The sequence below is a fragment of the Styela clava genome, chromosome 12 (assembly GCF_964204865.1).
Source record: "Styela clava chromosome 12, kaStyClav1.hap1.2, whole genome shotgun sequence".
In the NCBI taxonomy this organism is placed as follows: domain Eukaryota; kingdom Metazoa; phylum Chordata; class Ascidiacea; order Stolidobranchia; family Styelidae; genus Styela; species Styela clava.
In genome coordinates this window covers 16,151,853-16,175,030 of record NC_135261.1, presented here as the reverse complement: position 1 = coordinate 16,175,030, position 23,178 = coordinate 16,151,853, and the positions used below count along the sequence as shown (strand labels likewise).

The window sequence follows — 23,178 nt, the reverse complement described above, 5'->3', positions numbered from 1 at the left end:
AACAGCCCAACTTTTGCATGCAAAACAGAAGCAAATTAATGCAGCATCTTTAGTTCTCCTTATTGGTGAAATTCTCAGAATGGACGGGCACTGCAGCATCAGCATCAGCTGGTGTATGGTTATTGCGAATGTTCATTTCTTATAAAAGTAATGCTGCTACCAATATGGATGAAGTTGTCGGGTTAGCTTTGTTGTTGACCTGAGATAGAGAAAAATTATTAAAACTAAATGGACATCACAAAAGAGATAGGGTACTACAAGTAAATTAAATATACAGACCTGAATACGAAGGATGGTGTCTTCTAACGATATCTAGAAGCCTATCTTTACTTCTGCTAGCGTAGCTACTTCCGCTGGTCAATGACTGAATCTGAATACAGCATATGATAGATATAAAATGAGATATCATAGTAATATTGGGAAAGAGTTGCCAAGTCGCCCAACTTATTACTGTACCACTTGTACAGTACCGCTTGTGTATAGGAATATCTGTTGTGGGGCATCGTGCTAAGGTTTAGGAATACTAAACCTTATCCCATTTCTAATCATCCTGCATTGGTTCGCAGGTTCAAATCCTGTGTGGTATAATTATGTACAATAGGATTGCTGGACTCATCGCTGCCGCGTAGTGGTTCACGTGACCGTTGGTCAGTTACGGCTTCCTCCATGATCAAGTCCATGCCTCTGAAACAAATAACTGGCAAACTAATCTCATATCTGACATGGGCTGGTAGCCGCACGAGAGGCTGTGGTTCACAATACATTTAAGTCGCTTTATCGACTTTCCTTGCCTCCGGGACTAAATATGTAAACAAGATTCTATTGATTTGTTGCTAATAGATCAGTTATGTTAATTACACATTGGTCGATGTGGTGGGTATGGAATTTGAACCCTTGGTCGTTTCACATGTGACACCAAAATAATCAGGTAAAACACCCTTACCACTTGTCACACTACATCCACACTGATTTCTGAGTTCTTAACCAAAAGTACAGGATACTGTGTTAGAGATGTACAGTATCACCATTGAAAAAATACTTGAAAATCGCTATAAAGTTACCTCTAAGTCCTGTACTCCCACTAATGATGGACTTTTAGGAATGACAGGTAAAAATCTTGAATTAGCTCTTTTTGTCTCTGGCGGATGTGGTTGACCAAGTTTTCGAGGTGGTGAAATTTTATGGTTGGGATTGTAGTTTGATCCTACTTGGTTATGTAACCATCTGTAAGAAAAACAGTAGACATTTGTATTTAATTGAAAAGCTCAGAAATCCATAGGCATTGTGGGGATTTAAAACCCTAATGCATCATTGTAGAAATGGATCTGAACTACATAACAACACTACCAAATTTTTGGGAATTTAGCAATAAGTGTATGCACAATTGAGTGAAAAAAGCTTCGTTTGAGGGCTGAACATCACAAGAGTAAGATACAATTGAACAGGCTGATGGTAATTGAACATCACTATCATGATTGAGATTAAAAGTAAAACATGTGTGTAACTTTGCCAATTTCGTGAAATAAAATAGTATTAAAATGTAATTCAAAAATGCTTACTCATATGTGTATTGTTGTTTTTGTTGCTCTTCCTCAGCATCTTTCAGATTTTTCATACTGTATCCTTGTTCACGAGCTAAAAAGTTATCAATCATATTATTCATCTGATATGAAATTTTGTTTAGGATAGGATCGGATTTACATATTTATCCCAGGGAAGAGTAAAGCCGATAAGATGGCTGAGTCATAATGTTACCAGTCCATGTCGAATGAGGGATTAGATAGCCAGTTATTTCTCTTCAGATGCATGGACTTGATGGTGGAGGAAGACGCAACCTACCAGAGATTACGTGAACCACCCTATGACGGCAAGGAGTCTAGCAATCCTCTTACACATACTTATCCCCCGCAGTGTTCAAACCTGTGAACCCATGCAAGGTAATCAGAGATGAGGTGGCGAGCGTATTCTAAATGCTTAGCGCGAAGAGCCACACCACCGAGTCCAGGTGAAAAAGATTCTGAAATTTCTGTGTGGGATGTATGTACCGGTATGTGTGTTTATTATACACATATATAGATAAAATGGCAAAATGATTGTTGGAGATGGGATGCATAAAAAAGTTCATACTAACCTAAATTATGAATGTGCAACATGCGATTGAACAGCCAGTAAGTTTGAATCGAGTAACCACACTGTCCGAGCTCTAACTCAAACTCTCTACAATAACAATATAGATGTAGCAATGAACTAACCAATGGCCACACAATATAATCGAACATAATTTTATTATATTATCGAAAATCACCTTTAAAATAATCTATTTTGTTCGGTGGGGTTTGTCTTCTATGAGAGATTTGTTCTGAAGTTTGAAAAGTTGAAGCTTTCTCTTGAAATCTGTGAAGTTTTTCTTCAGCAGATTGTGCTTTCTTCCTTCCTCCTTTTAACCTTTTTGCTCTTCTCATCATCAAATCCGCAGTACTGGATGATTTTATTCCCCATTGATTTGTGAGAAGTTCCTGTGATAGTGTTACCAACATATTACATTGATAATCTTAAAAAGCGGTCGATTTCCTTTATCATATAGACATGCCATCACCCTTCTGACTACCTATTCGCAAATTCGAATAATTGGGTGATAAATATGTTGAGAATTGCTATACTTCTAGTCGCTGTAGAGTGTTTTGTGTAAATTTCAATTGGCCATAGTATTCTTCACCTTCATATCTTTGCATTAACAGTCCTCTCCCTACTATATGTATTGAAATCGTAATTTTTTACTAATAGAGGAATGCTTGTACATCCCATTATGTGAGGATATTTGGACCCCCTTGCCGTTGTAGAGTGTTTTGTGTAACCTCTGATTGGCATACAATGCTTCACCATCAAGTCCATGCATTAGCCATCCCAGTGTACATATATAAATCAGTTTATCCTAATCGAGGAACGCTATTATATTACTCTATTATAGAAATAACACTATCCTTTCTAAATTACTTAACTAAATCAAGTTCCAACCTGTTTAGCAGACGTTTTAGAACGATTTGAATCTGTCACAGATTCTTCACGTGAATCCAAACCAAGCCGTAGACGAGTGCTGAGGGGTGTGTCTCCTAAAATATGGAGGTTTATATATAAGCAATAGCAAGATTGATTAAATGGTAAATTTTGCAATAAGAATGCTGGATTACCTCTAGATGATATTGGTGGTAAAGGTGGTTTTGAATATGTCATTTCCCTTTGTTGGTAATGTGGAGGTTGATCAGCATTCTAAACAAAAGCATGATAATAATATAATAATCGTCAATGTGGCGCATCGTGCTAAGCATTAGAAATATGCTCGCCACTGCACCTCAGATTACCCTGCTTGGATTTGCAGGTTCGAATCCCATGCAGGAATGATAATGTGCGAGAGGATTGCTGGACTTCTCACCACCTAGTCGGTTACGACTTCCTCAATGATTAGGTTCATGCATCTAAAAACAAACAACTGGCTGACTAATTCCATACCCGACATGAACTGGTAACCGGACGAGAGGCTGTGGTTCGCCATATGATTAAGTCGTCTTATAAGCTTTCCCTTCCCCCAGAATAAATATGTAAATCCTATCCTTATTTTGAATTAATGCTCTATTATATCTAGGAATGCCCAAAATGAATCAAATTTTCAAATGCATTCTACATCAGTCTCATTCGATATAGGTAATTCTGGATTTCCGGAATAATTGAGAATAATTTCAGAACAAACTGACATTTCACTATGATGAAATTACCTTCTCATGGCTGGAAGGGCGATTAAAGTACATTGCTGTGTTCTCAGATATTTGTTCTTGTGGTTCAGGATAGAAATCTTCTAATCCAGAAACTTTATAAGCCCACTTTTCATCAAATGATTTTTCATCAAAATCAAAACCATCCAAATCAATTTCTTCTTCAAAATCATCCTGTCTTGCAGTGTTCTAAAATAAATTTATGTTTTTCAACACAGTGTATAAAAATGTTAGGACATATACAGTAGAAACATAGTTTACTGATTACTGAATATAGTTCGCTCACGCTTTTTTGTCGGCTTTGTGTTTATTTATGTTACACAGTTCTCTCGTTAAGCTTGGGTGATGCGTCATGGTGTTCTCTCAATGCGATATTGTGGCGCGTGTACCACTCAGCTATCTGACTGTAGTCGATGTATAATGGGGATGTAGGTTATCGGAATGATATGATAGCGTTATATATTGTTTGAATGACTTGTGCCTTTGACAGAAATCGATTGCTTTTGCGAGCAAAACTCCTAAAATAACAACTTGAAACAAATTCATTTCTGTTACCAAATTTTAATTTCCAGTTATCATCGTCATACATAACACGTATGGCGACTTTTTTAATTTATCGGCAACTGAAATACCAGGCGTGTGTCGCGTTTGGGCAATAGGAACGGATTCATTGGCGACTCGAAATCCAAGGTATATGTATTTTATTGGGAGCTCAAAATAAATATAACAAAACGCATTGTTTTCCGTTATAACTTCGTATTTTTGGGAAAAGGGTGTCATGAAAAGTAAAATTTGATCTGAATTAATCGCAAATAATGTTTTATCATCCAATGTAGGGTACTCATTTTCCATGAGAACTCGAAAAGTCATTTAAATCTTAAATAAAGAATGTTTCACTATTTCAAAAAATTAAGATTGTTGCAATCGGAAAATTGCTTGTAAGATGGCAGTCGGCACCAATAAATATTATTATTATTTATTATAAGGGAACTACATAGTAAAATTGTAAAACGCGAAAATGGTGCAATAACGTCGTCTTCAGGTTTTGAATATTCAAGCTGGGATTACGGTATTTGATGTCTGCCGAAAACGCTTTTGCGATTTCGTCGCCAGAGAAAAATGCTCGTCATTGATTAAAAAATTAGAAATCCTGAAATACAAAAATTGACGCACAGCGCTGAAGAGGCGGAAACCGAATCCTAGGAATTCAAACCCTCCAGATTCGATATTCTATATCGCCCATCCCCACATGGGAGTATCTGAATACTCCACTTTGATGCCTTATGGTACAGACGCTAAGATGACTGGCAGATGCCACGACCCCCTACTTTATCCTAATGCCTCAGTATATCTTTGCTGGTATTTCAACCAACAAAGCCATTCCAAATACGCGAATAAATTTGAAAGAAAATCCTTTACCGAAAGCTTCAAAATATAGCAAACTGATGACGTAGTAACGCCTCACTCATGCGTAGCGAACCGGCCATGAGCGAACTTTATTTAGTTAACTATGGTTGAAACCTACGAAAGGCTCTAAATCACTATGGTGTGAAAAAATAAGTTCCAAAGTTCCATACCATTTGAGTTTGTTCCAACATATCCATTGCTTTTTTGATTTTCATTCTAGTTTGATAACCTCTCCATGTAGATTGAATTTTAATTGCTGCTTTTACTCTTGCTTTCTTGATGTTAGAATGTCTTTTTCTGACGTGGAATCCTCTCCAGAAACTCTGAACAAAATAAATAACTGAATAACGATTAACAGATGATAAGTTTGTGATAAGAGAATCCTTTAAGTTCTTTAAAAAGGTGGCAATGACCTAAGAGCTTAAAAAATAATATATAAACAATATTAAAACTTGTTATCTCGTAGAATGAAAATACAATTCGTAGAAGAAGGATGAGTAGTTAGTTGGTCCCACAGAAATCCAATCAATAGCACAAAATAATTTATTATATTGTATAACATTTGCAATAAGACATATAAAACAGAGAAGAATCAATTTTGTGAAGAAGCTTTTGAATCACAAAACAAACTGTGTGGTGAAATTCTCAAAATATATTTACAATATTCATTTATATATTTACTATATTATCAAACCTGAATTTTTTTAGCTGCAACATTTTCCATAACACTTCCATCTGTTCGTAATTTTAATTTTCCATACACATTTAATGATTTTACGGTATTCGAATCCAATTTTTTATCACCAGGTCCATTAGATTGTTTGATCAATTTTATCGACCCTCCCACATTTACATCTTCAGGCTTAGATACTGTTTGCACAGATTCACTCGAAACATTTTGAATTATTCGAGACGATTTCAAAATGCAATCTTTCTTTGTTTTGGAGTCTAACTTTTTGCTTGAAAAGCTTTCTTTACTAGTTGTATGTGAAATTGGCAAACCATTATCTTCAGTTTTACTTGTAGAAATAGGAACAAACTTGAATCCTTCATGTTCATGTACATTTCTGTAAAAAATATAGGATTGCATATCAGGATAATGTTTTCATACAAATCTCGGAAAGAGGAGAGACGATAAGAGAGGGCCAGGGCGCAGCTTTACATCTGAATACCAGTGCATGTAAGGTATGGGTATAATTAACCAGTTATTCGGTTAAGATACATGGAGTACTAAAACTGTTTTACTATCTTACAGCCCCAAACAGTTTTGATTTGTTTTAATAACAATTTGTAAAGGTTATTTAATTATGAATGTTGAAACATTATAGTTGAAATTAAATTAAAACTCAAATAATTAAAAAACTAAATAAAGTTTAATTATGAAATATCACTTTGGTTGCAGGATCAGAAAGAAGTATGAGGTTTCAGACCTATAAAATCAGTGGTTCCCAAAGTTGATTGACTGGGGGCCACAATTAAAAGTGGAAGAACGTTCATGGGCCAGGAGGAAGTAGCGCCCACAAGGGGCAGATGCGGTACATATAATGGGGATACCGTTATAATTGAATTGTTACGCATATAATTAATCTGTGATAATGATGTAACAATTGGCAGTATCTAGAATACAAAAAGAAAATGTTAAACAATTTCACTTAATGTCGGTGGGCCATATTAAATTGTTACGCGAGAGGTTATTGGCACGCAGGCCGCGGTTTGGGAACAACTGTTTTAAATCATGCTCTGCAAGATATATCATATAACATGTAGTTCGATTCATTTTGTAGAGACTCTAGCACTGAATATAGTAACAATACACTTGTTACCCTGGAAAAGCTTATTTGTACAGTATTTGTATTAAAAACATATATTACCTGAAATATAGTGACATTTCTTGAAGACTTTTCAAATGTTCTATATGGTTAGTAAATATACCGGGTGGAGTAATGGTTTCTTTATTACTATCTCCTTCATTTTTGTTTCCCCAACGAATCAAGGTTCTTTGAATTTCAGATGAATATTTTTTCACTTCAGATTGCAATTCTTCAAGTTGTTTTGAGACTATTTCGATAACACTATTAGCCGGGTCATGTTGAGTCAAAATTTCTGATTTTTGATGAGTCATATTTGCAAATGTTTTTCCAAAATTGTCTAATGGACAAAACATTTGTAGTAATTTATAAAATTGTGTATTTTCAAGCAAATGTTGCTTAGCGCATTCACTTTTTGTTACTATCTCTGGAATGAAACGAAAATCGTTTTCTGTATCGTCTGACGCTAACGGATTGTCAGTCAAGTCAACTTTATTAATGCATTTACACTTCATAAGAGAAGTGAGTTCTTTTGCATTCAATATTAAGTTTTTGCTTAAATTGAGATTGCTCAAAAAAGGCATCACAATAGAGAAATCAGCTTGCAAATCGGAATCTTGTGAAGATCCTATTCTGTTTATGGAAGCGTCGAGATCAGTTAAAAAAGGAAGCCAAGTGTTCTCTGTCAAATCCAAATCTTGTAAGCTGTTTCGACTGACGTCTAATCTGGATAGAAGAACCTGAAAAGATAGATATAAAATGATAGAAGAATTAAAATACTGGCTGACTGAAGACCCAATTTCTTCCTTCCGCCTATTTTTTGAATCTTTGTTTCTCCCTCATTATGCATAAAAATCGATGTAAAAGTAATTACTGCATTTCCTCGCATATACGACGAGTTTAAAACAAAAAAAAGTTGCAAACTAAGGGATCGGCTTATACACGCATAACTCAGATCGTACTAAAAATTCGGCTTTTACGCGCATCACTCTTATCGCACTCAAACGAAATGACATTATGCTCAGTGGCGCAACCAGGCCGTTTTCAACTTGGGGGGTTGGTCCGACCGGAATTTTTTCGTTCATTAACGGCGCTTCGCTATGTCTTGCACCTCGTGGGTAGCAAAACGCCATTCATTACATTCCAGGGAATTGCTAACGAAAAGCTGTTAATTATTTTCAACGTTTCCCTCGCTTTGCGCCTCGTGGATAGTGAAACACGGCTTGAATAAATTCCAGTGTTTCCCTCGTGCCGCGCCTTGCTCGTTGGGTGAATTCGTCAAGACTAAAAACAAAATGCACTTCTTGCGAATGGATGTTTTCCCGACCCTAATCCCAGAAAAATTCTAAACTAAACTGAAGCTCACCGGAAGACATAATGACAATTGAAATAATTGATTTACAACTAATTTTTGGAAACACAACTAAAAACTGACTAATTTAATGCAGGGATGTCCAAATCGAATTTAAATTCAAATATCGCAAACTTCAAATACTGTTTTTTTTTGTGTTTATAATAATCCAGAATATGGCGCACATATCCTAGCGACGTCGTCCATGTGTGGTTCGGCAATATATTACAGCTGACATGAAAGAATTTCGATAAACGCCGACTTGAAGAACTTATAAGACTTCGAGGACGTTTTTGATTGAAAATATTTTCTTATCGTGTATTTTAACTTAGTCGAGATGGTTTAGGCGTCCTCGGCAAATTGTGTCTTAATTAGTTGTTTTCATCCTCAGTTTCGATAGTGACCGAACATAACAGGAAATTTTTTCATTTCTTGTAAGTTACCGCGTATAAAATATCTCTAAAATAGTATTTAATATCTATCGCGGATTTCGTCGGCATCCGGCGTCGATGACAACATCGTTCAGTTTAAGTTAGCGGTATTCATTTACAAACAAAAATGCATAACAGCCGACATGAAATATTCCAATCAGCGCAGAGTTCAAAAATAAAACACGTTTTATGATCTTAATATGCACAAAGAAAGAAGAAAGGACAGAGAAATAACGACTAAAAACTAAGAACGGTATGGTATGTTTGTGTACTTTTGTTTACCATCGTCATCATAATCAAATTAGTTAAACCCGATTTCCAAATTTCCGTCCGCCAATAATGGAGAATAGAGATGGAAAAACGTGTTATACTTTTCGAGTCGGCATTGATTTAAATTTTTCATGTTATGTGTTATAATTTTTTGATTATAAACCAATACCTCCAACTTAAAATGAACGATATTGTTATCAACGACGTCGGGATAACGATAAAATCTCCGATAGAAACCAAATAATATTTAGAAGCTATTTTATAGATTGCAAAAAATTAAAATATTTCCCGTTAAGTTCGATAACTATCGAAACTGAGGATGAAAACAATTAATTAGGGCAGGATTTGCTTTCAAGTTTATTGCCGAGGCACACTACATATCTTGACTAAATTGAAATATACGATAACAAATGTAAAACATTTTCAACCAAAAACGTCCTCGACGTCTTATAAGCACTTCCAAGTTGGAGTTTATTGAAAACCTTTCACGACGACTGTTAGTTATTGCCGTACCACACATGACTGCTTTCGATTGGATAAAAAATGAAATAAATGTGAAATGTTTTTAAATCAGAACGTGGACGGGGGCGGTAGGATGTGTACGGCGTTTTCGGTTTTCGGCCTTTCATGTGTAGAAAATCTTAGGTTAATCAAAGCAATATTTTTCCGAAAATAATGTTCGTATCCAGATTTTCAGAGTTTCTACTGCATCATTATAACATGAAGACGAGAGTATTCGTCACAAGAGAGAGAGAGAGAGATAGCATTATGCTATTGTCGCTTTCAATTCGCATCGACAGCGCGCGATTTCTACTTTTTTGAGGTAACATATCTCATTTTCGAATACAAACATATACGCGGGGATAGCGATTATTACGTAACTAACAGCAAAAAGTATGATTGAAGTCGGGCGGTGTTAAATTACGTCGAGTTGATAAAGCACTGGAAAAAAGTAGTTTTCACCGGATTGTTATGACCGTAGAACGACGTTGTTTGAACGTAGAACAATAATAAAAAAAAAAAGAATTTCAAATGGGGGGGACACGACCCCCGTAACCCCCCGCTGGTTGCGCCACTGATTATGCTAACTTAATTCCAGCAGCTACAACTAAGTTCTCATAATAAGAGTGTATGATTTGTAAGGTAGGCTTGTATGCAAATTTTTATAAATTCACTGTTTTAGGGGGTCGGCTTATATGTGACATTGGTTCATATGCAAGGATATATGGTGGGCTCATATGTTTATTGTGTCTTGATAACAGATAACAGTGTTCACCGGTTACTGTTAAACCAAATGTAGGTAAAGTTAATTCAATAATTGTATTATCATGTACTTGAAGCCATTTCAAAACAATGGACTTGACCCTTAGGCTAGGTGATTTAAAAATGTATGAATTAAATACTTTACAAAAAGATTTTTTTTATTAATCATAAATATTTATTGTGAATTAATTATCGAACATACCATATTTCCCAAAAACCGTTGTCCCAGGCATTCCAAGTTATTTCCTGATGCTATTACAGATAGTAATAGTTTGCAATCTTCCAAATCATCCAGATTTGTTAAATGGTTCTCAGAAATATCCAAATATAAGAGATTTTCACAACAACATAGACCAGAAATATTGATCAACTGGTTGTTACATATCCTGTGTAGAAAGTATGGATAAAAAATGTAGTTAAAAATCTGGTCAGTGGACATTGGCAGATTCTATTGATATTTTCACAAGGCCCAAGCCGGAAGGGAAGTAGAAATTTTAAACTTCTTATGGCGGTGATCAAAGTTAGATCACCATATGAAAACTAAAATTGCAGCAAGTTGACTAAGCATTCCTAAACAGGCAAATAAGAAGTTTTGTATGATCAAAGTTTTCAATCTGAAGTTATTTAGGTCAAAATTGGGAATTGGTTACCGAAGTCAGAGTTGGAATTTTCTTCATTCTGTCCATATCGAATCAGTTTGGTGTTCTAGATTTTGATAGTATAATTTAGAAACAGAATAAATGAATAAACGAGAATATCGGTCAGAGACCGAAGACTTATCGATTGAAAATTAGGGGATCCCCGAAAACAGCGCTCTTACTCCATAGTGACACCTTGTGTCTCATCACTAATTAATTAATAACTCGCTAATTATACGACATAATTCATCCAAAATCAATAGGCTTCTGGTACGACATATGATGAATGTACATGATATCGCGTGCATCTAACAGACAGACAGACAGACAGACAAACAGACAGACAAATACCTATCAACATACTCACCGATTGAAATCGATAAGTAATAAAGGCAAGATGTATGACAGTGATTTCACTCCGAAAATGGCCAGTTTCACAAAATTTCCAATCACACCTATTTAATAATTTTTAATGATGATGTGATGACAGCTCTTTCACATTAAGTTAGTGGGTGCAAAGGCGTAGTAGTTAGAACATTGATTGTTGGTCTCATGGATTAAAAATATCAGGTTTTAATCGCCTGCCCATCCACCCAGGGGTAATAAATTGGGTAGACACGTTGGTAGGCAAACCAAACGATACCGGTTTTTCATAGATATCTCCTTACATAGTCACAGCAACTTGTTTAAAGTCTTTTTCCGAGGTATAAAAAAGACTCATAACAAACAAAAAAACAATATTAAATTGTCATTATTGACCAAATCTGCGAAAAGGAGAATAAAGGACGATTCTATATTACTAGTTACATCAAATACAACCAAATATAAAAACAATTTATCAATATACAAACCTCAAATTAAGCAAATTTATAACATCATCCAGTCCGGATATTTTAGTGATATTATTATGAGATAGATTGAAGTACAGTAGACCATGGCAACCATCTACTCCATGGATTGAAGTTAAGCGATTGCATGAAACATCCAAATATTGAAGTTGCTTCATTCCATAACAAGAAATCATATTGATAGAATTGTGAGAAACATCAATGAACTGAATGAAAGAGTAATGGTCAAATATATAGACACGGGGTTAATATGACTGACCCCTAACAGCATCATCTAAATCCTGGATGTGCAACCTGCGGCCCGTGGGCCAATGCGACCCTGAAGGAAATATTGTGTGGCCTGCAAAACGAGTTCTTAATTTAGAAATTCCAAGCCTATACCCGAGTCCAATTTATTATCTAGCCCATGACGTTACAATGCCCCGACGGCTAGCTTGTGCGAGGCAAACAACGCATGTCACAACTTTCACAAGATCAATAACCAATATTTTTGTGTCTGCAACTACTAGAAAGCATATGTTAATTAGTTAAAGGTGCGGCTCGCGGTTAAACCCAGTTATTTGTATCTGGCCTTTCTGTATTGAAACTTGCACACCCCTGATCGAAATCATATGTTCATGCTCCAATTGGAACCCCAAGGCATCGTGAGTGGAACCTAAGGGCTCCACGAGCTATTGAATTACTCACTTGACTAATTTGTATCTGTTTAAAGAAGCAAAAAAGGCATCGACAATAAATTTGACAATGACCTTGATTGAACCACAATTTAAATATTTTTTAAATACAAAGCAGCAAATACTTCCAAGTCATCAAATGAAGTATTTTTAATTCACTCAGGAACTTATGTGTTCTTATTTTTTATTTTTTTTTCAAATTTATTGTGAGGCTGCATAAATATCAGTTAAGATCCTCACGAGCTCCATAACTCCGAAAGTTCAAGAACCCCTGGTCTAAATTGCAAATTATAAAAACCAGCAAAATTTTGGTTTGAATATCGGGCTCAGCAAAAATTTGGAAAAAATAAAAGCATTAGTCTCTTAGTGACTATTCCATCCTTCAGTACTAAAAATTTGAAATCAAAATGCCCATGTCCAATAAATAAAACCAAGTCAGTTAATAGCCATAATCAAGTAATATTTTTTATAATTAGTTTGCATTTGTTGCATATTCCATGGTTGACCTACTCAATAATAAGCAAGAATTGCGCAATTGCTGCATGATTGTTGTTCGTATTAGTCACAGTTACGAATCCTGTGATAGAATAGCATTTTGTTGTTGTTGAATTTGTTGGGTTTAAATCCCATGCCACCAAGGGTGTAATAAAAAAGGTGGGTAATATCGAAACGAAAAATCCCGGTCTTTCCTGCGGCTCTTTGTTCTTGTAGTTCTGATTCCCATGAATCAAAGTGGTCGCAGTGGGGTCAGTGGAGATTTGGGTCCGCAAACCCACACAGAGTCCAAGAAATAGTTTCAAGGTGCCACTGACATTAGAGTATATGTTGCGGCTCCGAGCAAGTTTGAGTTGAAGAGAATGAGTGCCAAATGGCTCTATCAATGCTAAAGGTTGCCGGCACGTGGAATAGTGAAAATTTCCACATTTGTCATACATTATAAAGAATAAATAAAATAGTACCTTCAAACAAGGGCAAGATTGCATGTTCTCAAGAGATAATAAACCACAGTTTTGAACAGTTAAATGAGTCAAATAAGCACAGTTTGACACACTCGATAGATTTCTTCCTTCTTCAATCCCAGTAAGGAAAACACACTTAATTTGTTCAAATGAAAGTGCCTTTTTGTTTATCCTGCATTCTGTTGTTTGATAAGAACCTGGGATACAAAAGTAACGAATAGGATAGGATTCACATATTTATCCCGGGGGAGAGGAAATATGATAATACGACTTAATCATATGACAAACCCCGACCTCTCATCAAGTTAATTACCAGTTCATGTCGGGTAAGAAATTAGTTAGACAGTTATATACTTTCAGATGTATAGACTTATGTTGGAGGAGGCCATAACCGACCACCTATCACATGAAAAACCTTATGGTGGCGAGGAGTTCAGTAATACTCTTGCATATACGGGTAATTAACCCTGCTTGAAATTCAAACCAACAAAACCATGCAGGGTAATCAGAGGTGCGGGGGCGAGAGTATTCCTAACGCTTAGCATGATGTGCCAAACGGCCGAGCCGTAGTCAAATCAGTCAGGTTTGGATTTTTCCATTTTCATTATTGATCATAGCTTATTTGAATTCCCAACTGGTGTTATGAAAATTCATTTCACTACTAGATTACAGTAAGGGTGAGAAAAGCATGATTATTAAAATAATTAAAGTCTAGAAATTTTAATTAATTTGAATTGCATATGAATATACTTTAATAAAAAATAATTTCACAAAGTTCAATCATCAAATATCCTGTCGTATTGCTGACTTAAAAATAGAAAAATGAATTTCTTCAGAAGAATATCATGATAATTAATATATTGATCTATAGCCAAAAATTGTTTTTGACAACCAGATTTACAACTAAAAATATTTTTCACAAATTTGCTATGAACAAGCAGCAAGCAGACACTGATGTGTAAGGAGATATCATTAATGGAAGAAACAGAGGTCTTTCCAGTTCCGCACTGCTCATCCAATTTATTACGCCTTAGGACACTTTAACCAACTAAATTTTAACATTTCGATAGTTGAATAGTTCGTAATAGGCTATGATCAAGCCAAGATCCACCAACTATGTAGTACTTATCTTTCACATACATGTAACTTCACCATAATGAAATTCTATATTAGGAAGTGGGTGCTACTTTGATATGAGAAGTGAATATCAACAAGGTTGCCTACCATTAAATATTTCTTCTTGTGAGAAGGGAGGAAGCCGTTTCGCAGCTGAAGAAATTCTGATTAGTCTTCTTCTTTTTGACAACGTAGATGGTGATTTGTGTTCCCTTTTTCCCTTCAAACTGAATTTTTTTAACCAGGCATTTCTCCTTAATTCCAATTTTTCCAAATAAGAACAATTTTCATCCATATTATTTTCAATTTTTTCTTTCTTAAAATGAGAATTAGATGACGGAACAGAATTGTCAAGATTGGTAGATTCAGGTTTTGTACTATCAGTTTGTTTTTCTCTAAGAATATTTTCATTTTTTTCCACATTAATGTTAGTAGGTTTTGTTGATAGACTAAAAATTCCAGTATTAGATATATCTCCATTATCGAGTTCAGTTGTTTTAGAATAAGTATTTTCAAATGTTTGCACTGTTGGACAGGTATCCTCAGCAGGATGTGAATCGTTTTTCAACTCTGAAACTGGATTACTTGATTTCGTTTCTTCAATCTTTGCACTCTCAGAATTAATCGGTGGTAAATTTATATCTCGTGTGCTTTCAAATGAGCTGGATAGTGAAGTGACTTGCGTCCGTTCAAATGAAACTGACTTTTCTTCCTTTAATTGTAATGTACTTCGAGGATGGTTTTCGATGTTTTTCTCCGTTACACAAATATCATCTGAGTCCTGATTTTTGTTTGATTCTGTTAAAATCATTTCATTTTTGTTAATCAATTCAAAATCTTTTTCTGGGATTAATTTATCATCTTTTTCAAGAGCATTACTACTTTTTTTTACCAAACTTTCAGATTCCCCCCTACTTTGTGATCCCGAATTTGGAGCTTGATTAGTAGTCACATTCTGATTAGAGTCTTGTTTTATTATATCTTCTTCCACCACTTCATTTCTTGTTTGGGCTGCAGGTTCTGGCTCTACCACACCATCAACCGAATCATTTTGTTGTTGGTTGGGATAATTTAAAGACAGGCTTTCCATGATATTTTGAGCAACATCTTTTTGAGCTACCACAGTATGATCACTAGCTCCAGAATTTGTTTCTACCTTTAAAGAAACTTGGATTTCTTTGTTACCAGGAGATGATATCATTTCGTTCTCCACAGATCTGGAATCTTCATTAACAAATTCTATTTCTCTGTTTATTACATTACCCGTTATAATATTATCAGTAGACAGTTGAATTTCTTCATTTTTTGGTTTGTCAAGAATCATTTTATCAGTCTCAGATTCCACTGGAATACCTTGTGACACCTCTTCAATTTCATTTGTCACAGAGTTAGATAGAATGGCATTACTTGTATCACTATTACAACCATCATTTGAGTTGTCTTCAATGAAGACAGCGTTAATTGTCGTTTCTTGTGCTGAATTTTTCAAAGCAGAAGAGCTGCTGTCATTTTGGATATTTCCATTAGAAACTTTATTGTTTAACTCTCCTTCATTGGAGACAGTATCTAATGCAGTTTCGTGTGCTTCGCTTTCCAAGGCTGAAGGTCTATTTTCGTTTCGGGTATCAGTGTTTTCAGAGGTGCTTGTAGATAGAGATTCCATACTTTTATTTTCTTGATTTACTGTTTCGTTGAATTCAATTTCAGCATCTGACAACTTATTTTCTTTATTTTTATATTTCATAGAATCCGGTTCTTGAGTAGCATTAGTTTTAATTCCAGTGCTTGGTAACAAGGAAACCTGTTCAGAGTTCGTAGTTGTTTTAGTCAAGTTTTTATTTTCTATCAAATTTTCCTTCATTTTTTCATTCCTCCTTTTCTTTTCATTCATTTTCCTCTTTTCCTCTTCTTGACGAGCTTTTCCTTTTGCACGAGCTTCCTCCATTTTAGCAATTCTTTCATGTCGTCTTCTCTCCTTTGACTGTAAAATTCTTGTTTGCAATTCATTCCAATATATTTTTCTCACTTTGTAACCACGAAATATCGCCTGAAAGTAAAAACTATGAATTTAAAATATTGATTCAAGAAATGTCTAAAATGGCTTAGTTTAAACAAAATATAGGACTCAGAGACCAGAGTTAATTGATTAAATTCACTTGAATTAACCAATGTGCTAGAGAAGTCGTAATTTATGTGAAATTATTCAAAGTAGAATAAAGCGTGTATATCCTGATTATGCTGCATAAGAGAACACTTGTTATCTTACAAACTTAAATGCAGATGAGAATTAATATAATACCCAGTTATTCAATGAAAATAGACAAATTTCTGAAAATACAACATTTTTTGAATTCAGGATTTGAAAAGTTATGAATTGAATACTCTATAAACATAATAACCTAACAATTTTATTTTATAATGATAAAATTTAAAAAAAAAATGAAAATTTATCTCCTGCTGTAATACATAATTTACCCAATTATCACATGCATGCACTTGAATTGTGAAGAGAATCCATTAAGTTTTCTTATATTTGAGCTAGTGGTCACAGAAAAATTTTGAACTCAATGCATAAAAACAATATCTGCAACAAAGTCTATAAATTTCATTGGGCAATACCTTTAATAAGACTTATTTAGACTTTACCTACCTTAATTAGAAGAGCATAATTCATTTACCTGAATACATATAGCTGAACTTCGTTTTTTCTTGCTATCCAATTCCTCTTTTTCTTCCAATAGATTTTCAAGAATTTTTTTCTCTTCTTCCTGCATTATCTGAATCCTCTGTTGAGATTCTAGAAATTCTTTTTCTAGCTCACTTTCTTTTTTAGATATCTCTTCTTTGGCAACTTGCCCGTAAGTCTAAATGAAAAATGACACAATGCTGAGATTAGCTCTAAACAAGACTCTGCGCAAGCAGTCACTAATATGTTAGAAGCTATTTTATTCTGGAAGGATCAAAATTTATATGATTAGGCATCAGGTAAAATTGAGTTAATGTTGAAAAAATCGTGAGAAATAAGAAAGAAATCGTAATTAATTAGAAGTTGAAGCATCTATCCTAGGGGTCTCCAACTCAAAACATGTCGCGGGCCACTTTTTGGAATTTATTGTCCACGCGGGCCGCAAACCGAGAAATTAGGTACAAAAATGGGTATCTGAATGTATTGTGTTAAAATTACACTTGAATCTTACAGCAAACGAGACATGAAACATATTCATTCACCTGTGCTGGTTATTTGGTATCGATGTTTGGCCTTATTTTGCGTTGGTGTGCTAGTCTCAAGACAACATGCAAATGCTCGTCCGTTAGTCGTGTGCGGAGGACTGACTTGCTAACTTTCATAGTCGAAAAAAACTGCTCGCAAATATAAGAACTGCCAAAAATCGCAGGTATGCAAAGTGAATGTGCAATTAGCTTCGCAAACCTTTTTCGGGCACAATGGACTGACCGAAACTCGTTTATTTCGTCACAATGAACATGCGAAATGAAATTATCGCATTTATAATTGCATTATAACAATATAATAAAACATGAAGGTGGACAACAGGGGGGAATTTTGCTTCACTTTTTACAGTTTGCCTGATCGGACTCTTGATGATAAATGACACGATAAAACCTACTTAAAGTTGACAATGTACTAATTTATTTTTTTGTGGAAAAATCCCAACCATGACGCGGGCCGCAAAAAATTGGCTGGCGGGGTTGGAGACCCCTGATCTATCCTAATATAGTCTCGTCTACCACTTAGCTAGGCAAACATGCCTGCAAAAGGATAGGATTTACATATTTATCCTGGGGGAGAGCAAAGTCGCTAAGACGGCTTAATCATATGGCAACACGGCCTCTCGTTGATTACCAGTTCATGCCGGGTATGGGATTAGTCAACCAGTTATTCGTTACATATGCATGGACTCGATTGTGGAGGAAGCCGTAAGGAGTCCAGTAATCCTCTCGTACATAAATCTCCCCCAGGGGATTCGAACCTGCGAATCAATGCAAAGTAAGCAGAGATGCGGTGACGAGTGTATTCCTAACATTTCGCACAATGTAGAAATCCAGAAAAGTTACATTCTTCATAACGAATAATATGTAAAAGTACAAAATTTTATACCTTTTCCCAGTAATTTTCTTTGTCCACCATCACTTCTATATTTTTCTTCATCTTTTCTTCATTCTCTACCCAACGATTTAAGTTTTCTTTATCTGAGATTCTCTTCTTCTCAAGTTGTAAAATTTCATCCTCTTCTTTTACTTTGAGAATGTCTTCAAGTTCCTCCAATTTAACTCTATTTTCTTCTTCGATCTAGTTATTTTTGGAATAGAACAGGGAAATACAATGAGTCAGTCATGATAAAAATAGCATATGGTAGTGGTTCCCAAAGGAGGCGATTTGCCAATGCGCCCTGAAAATTACCAGAATTGTGTTGAACATAACTAATATATGATAGAATCTTTAACATATTGTATTTATTATAAATTTTTTATTGTTTCTCATATTGAATGATTGGTATATAAATCAATAAATCAATTTTACTTTTCTATGTTGTTTACTTTCTGTTATGTAGTGTCTGCATCTAGAAAGGTAGACTGCAGTTTCGCCAGCTGCAGTTTATTTATCTACTGAACTGAACTGTTTATGTAATTTGGGAACTGGTGACATAGCCTATAGTTCTAATACCGGGGGTAAGACCATATTCCTTAGAATTTATAGTCACAGAAGAGTGAAAATCATATCCAGGAATAGTCGGGTTGACAAAAAAAAAAATTCGATCATCTGGAACATTTCTAGAAAGAACATAATGAAGGAAGTATTAAAGTGAAAAATATATTTTCTTCATTTTTATAGAAGTGATTGAGAAGTTTATGGGTATAGTTTTTTGGGTCACCTTCATCTGTTTCAAAATAATATATCCGAATATGGAATATCGGCCAATGTTAAATAAAGAATTTGCACAAATCTCTATAAATCAGTAAAAATTCAATTTGGTGGTGCAGAACACATTAGATAAACATTGTTTTGACTGATTTTCTATTTTTACAACGACAAATAAAATCTATTTAATGTCTGACTACTAGATGTTAAATACTTCAGTTATAGAGACAAACTTTTCTAATCCAGTTTTCTAAACTCTTCTTGAAATCAAATTTTATTACAACAAAGATGTCCTATTTCTTATTCATTCAAATGTTCCAATCCTTACTCATATTACAAGTAAAGTAATCATTCTCTTTTCAAATCTATACATCCAAATGAGGCACAATGCCATTTCTATTTTTTTTTCACCTCATTTGTGCTTTTTGTGGAAATTTCATTATTATCACGATATGTGAGAATATAAGATGATGGAAAATCTTCTTCTTGATTTTCTTCATTTTCAGATATTTCTTCTGATAAAACCAGTGATTTTCCGACATGGTCACACTGAAATAAATTTTGCATTTCAATATTGTCATTTTCAACAGGCCATGAAATTAGACTTAAATTATGTGAAATTTAAGTTTCTTGGAGTGGAAAGCTCAGGTCAAAGTGCAAATCCTATCAACGTGCAATGGGGAGATGAAAATAGAGATTTCTACACATGTACAGATTACAGAAGTATTATAAAATGGACAAAACCTCTTCACATATATAACTCAGTTTGAACAATATAAAACAAATCTAATTTCTTACACATGCTTTGTATTAATAAATCAACTATTAGCAAAACTGAATTTTTAGTAAAATAGAATAACAATGATTTAAATTTTAATTTAATCTTTTTTCCTTAATATTTCAAACTAAAGATATTCCCAATTTCCTCCATGCCTAATTTTCTAAAATACAATAAGTTTTATATATTGAAAAAAAAAATTTTTTTGCAGCATTGAGGTCTCACAGAATTATTAGCACTTGTCTGAAAATCGTAATAATCGAATATGTCCAATCACACTTATGAAAGCAAAAATAGGTTTGAGTGGGTAGCATACGTGCCACAATAAACTGTTAACAAGCGCAAATATACATTTCAGTATTTGCCTACCACTGTCAAAATATCCGTTGCTTCTTTTAATATATCATGAGCAATTTGATGTCTCTGTGACGATTTCTCCAGAAATAAACCAACTGAATCTGTTATAAAAAATTAAACGCAGATGATAAAGTTATATTTTCAAATTTAACAAATCTGAAGGATGAGTTAATCTAAGAATATTAAATATACAGATATATCAGTATCATGATATGCAGTATTATTCAATGTATAATATTACTGTCTCTCTGGATGGCATAGGGTTTACATATTCATCCCGGGGGTGAGGAAAGCCGATGAGACAGCTTAACCATATGGCGAATGACCACTTTCATCGCATCAACTCATTGCGCCAATTGGCACATCTGTCTGTATAAGGGGGTAAGGGACCATATTATACGTATCTATTCTAACGTTTTTAGTTTTATATTAGTCAAAAGGGTTGCATGCCGCACATATGTGTTTTGGGCCAGTAGGTCTTGTGCATGCATCCCGTCTCAAATATTAATAATTGTCAATTTATTTATACTTTTCACTATCACAAGACGAATAAACATGCATACATTGTCTCTCGTCTGGTCACCATTCCATACCGGATATAGAATTAGTTTGCCAGGTATTTGTTTTCAGATGCATGGACTTAATGGTGGAAGCCATAGAGCCAGCCTGTGAACCCACGCAGGGTAATCAGAGGTGCGGTGGTAAGTGTATTCTCAACGCTTAGCACAATGCGCTATAACGGCGGATAAATATGAAAATACTATTCTACAATTCTATCTGTAGGTCTTCTATCTGACCATAGGATAGGATTTACATATTTATCCCGGGGGAGAGGAAAGCCGATAAGATGGCTTATCCATATGGCGAACCACGGCCTCGTCCGGTTACCATTCTAAGTCGGGTATGGGATTAGTTATATTGTTTGTTTTCGGAAGCATGGACTTGGTGGAGGAAAGCCGTAACCGACCAGCGGTTACGTGAACCACCCAACGACGGTGAGGAGTCCAGCAATCCTCTCGCACATAACCATCCCTGCATGGGATTCGAACCTGCAAACCCACGCAGAGAAATTAGAGGTGCAGTGGCGAGCGTATTCCTAACGCTTAGCTCGTTGAGCCACACCGCCGCCATACTCAGATACCGCTGTTACTGTCGCAAAATCAAGGTTGATGTTGAACATATTTGAAAAAAAGGGATAACAGTAGTCAATTTAACCCTCACCATAATCGTAGGACTTTTGTACTATCTGATCTTCTTCATGAATATCTTCTTCATCGGAATTTAAGCTTGAAAGTGAAATAGCATCAAGTTCTTTCTGTATATCTTCCTCGATAGATGCATCGTCCATATTGAATCATAGAATGTGTACACGAATAAATTATTTTCTAGACTACATCAATCTAATATTAAGATATGCAGTCAAAACCCATAATGTGGAACAAATAAAATAAATTTAAATGCATGCTTTCAAATTTAAAATTATTCGCTCCAATGCGCGAAGCGTTGTTAACAACCAGTTGTCAACATTCATTTTACCCGCCGTGACATATTTTTACATTCATTCATGTAACCGAAATAGTGCATTTATCAAATAATATTGAAGAAAATAAAATTTATTAATTTTTAATATATAATTTCAAATTATTAAATATTGAAATGTTATAAAAATAACATAAAATAGGACAAATAAAGCAATAGATATTATTATAATTTTTTGCTTATTTCGTCACGACACGTTCATGTCAGCTGACATCAAAGTAATTTTGCCGAAAGTAGTTTCAAGGTTGGTTCAATCACAATCCGGTTCCGCGAGCTTTTGATTTCACGTTACGTTGTACCGTAACTTATTATATGCCTAGTTTAATAAGACATATTTGAGATTTAATGTATGGAATTGATTCTATGTATGCTTTTCGGCGTCATTGCAAAATAGTGATCAGTCTTATTGCGCAATAGTTAGGCCTAACTCACATAACGCATGCTTGTTCGTCATCATGAATTCTATGTACCGGTAGCGGTATGCATTTTGGTTCCGGTATCATTGCGTTGAATTATGGAAAAAAAAATACTCGTGGGCCTCGCAGAATAGAGACATACATGATTCGAGAACGCTATAACGTATGACAGTACTGGTAGCCTAAATGGTACCGGTAGTCTGTAAGCTGGCCACGTTTATAATGTGAATAAGTTGTTGCCCGATGTTACATTGTGTTTTTGTTTTATTCTGTTTTGGGGGGACGGGCACGTACTTGTACGTATTTAACTTTTTTATTAAGTTATGCCCGTCCTCCAGGTCCTCTGTATTTTGTTTGTCCCTTTGTTGTTGTTTTGTGTTTTGTTTGTATCAGAGTGACCGAATAAAATTGATTGATTGATTGATGTCGTTCAATCCGTACCGGTACTGCCTTACATGTCTGCATGTGTATGATTGTGTGAATAGTTAACTGCAATCTGGCAGCTGATGACCCCCGAAATAGGGTGTCTGATAGGCTCTAATCTCATTGAAATTGCGGCAATAGGATGTTCTATGGAAATGAAATCTATTATAATGACTAAACCAGGTTTTTGTTTAGTATAGATAATTATGAATAATTTTAAAACAGAATTGCACCTTAACAATGTATTTAAATAT

The 23,178-nt window shown here is 34.9% G+C and overlaps 1 protein-coding gene across 1 annotated transcript; it reads right to left on the bottom strand.

The window, feature by feature from the left end:
- Window positions 1-52: 52 nt before the first annotated feature.
- LOC120330087 (uncharacterized) lies at window positions 53-22,025 on the bottom strand. The gene is made up of 20 exons (XM_078118544.1): window positions 21,768-22,025; window positions 20,559-20,647; window positions 19,823-19,960; window positions 18,650-18,841; window positions 17,211-17,396; window positions 14,641-16,579; window positions 13,417-13,613; window positions 11,787-11,989; window positions 10,500-10,683; window positions 7,046-7,722; window positions 5,869-6,241; window positions 5,345-5,497; window positions 3,771-3,956; window positions 3,189-3,267; window positions 3,016-3,110; window positions 2,306-2,516; window positions 1,560-1,635; window positions 1,062-1,224; window positions 280-370; window positions 53-199 (listed from the first exon to the last, which is right to left on the bottom strand). The coding sequence occupies exons 1-20, from the start codon at window positions 21,892-21,894 to the stop codon at window positions 183-185; spliced, it is 5,376 nt and encodes a 1,791-aa protein (XP_077974670.1). The 5' UTR covers window positions 21,895-22,025; the 3' UTR covers window positions 53-182.
- Window positions 22,026-23,178: the final 1,153 nt, after the last annotated feature.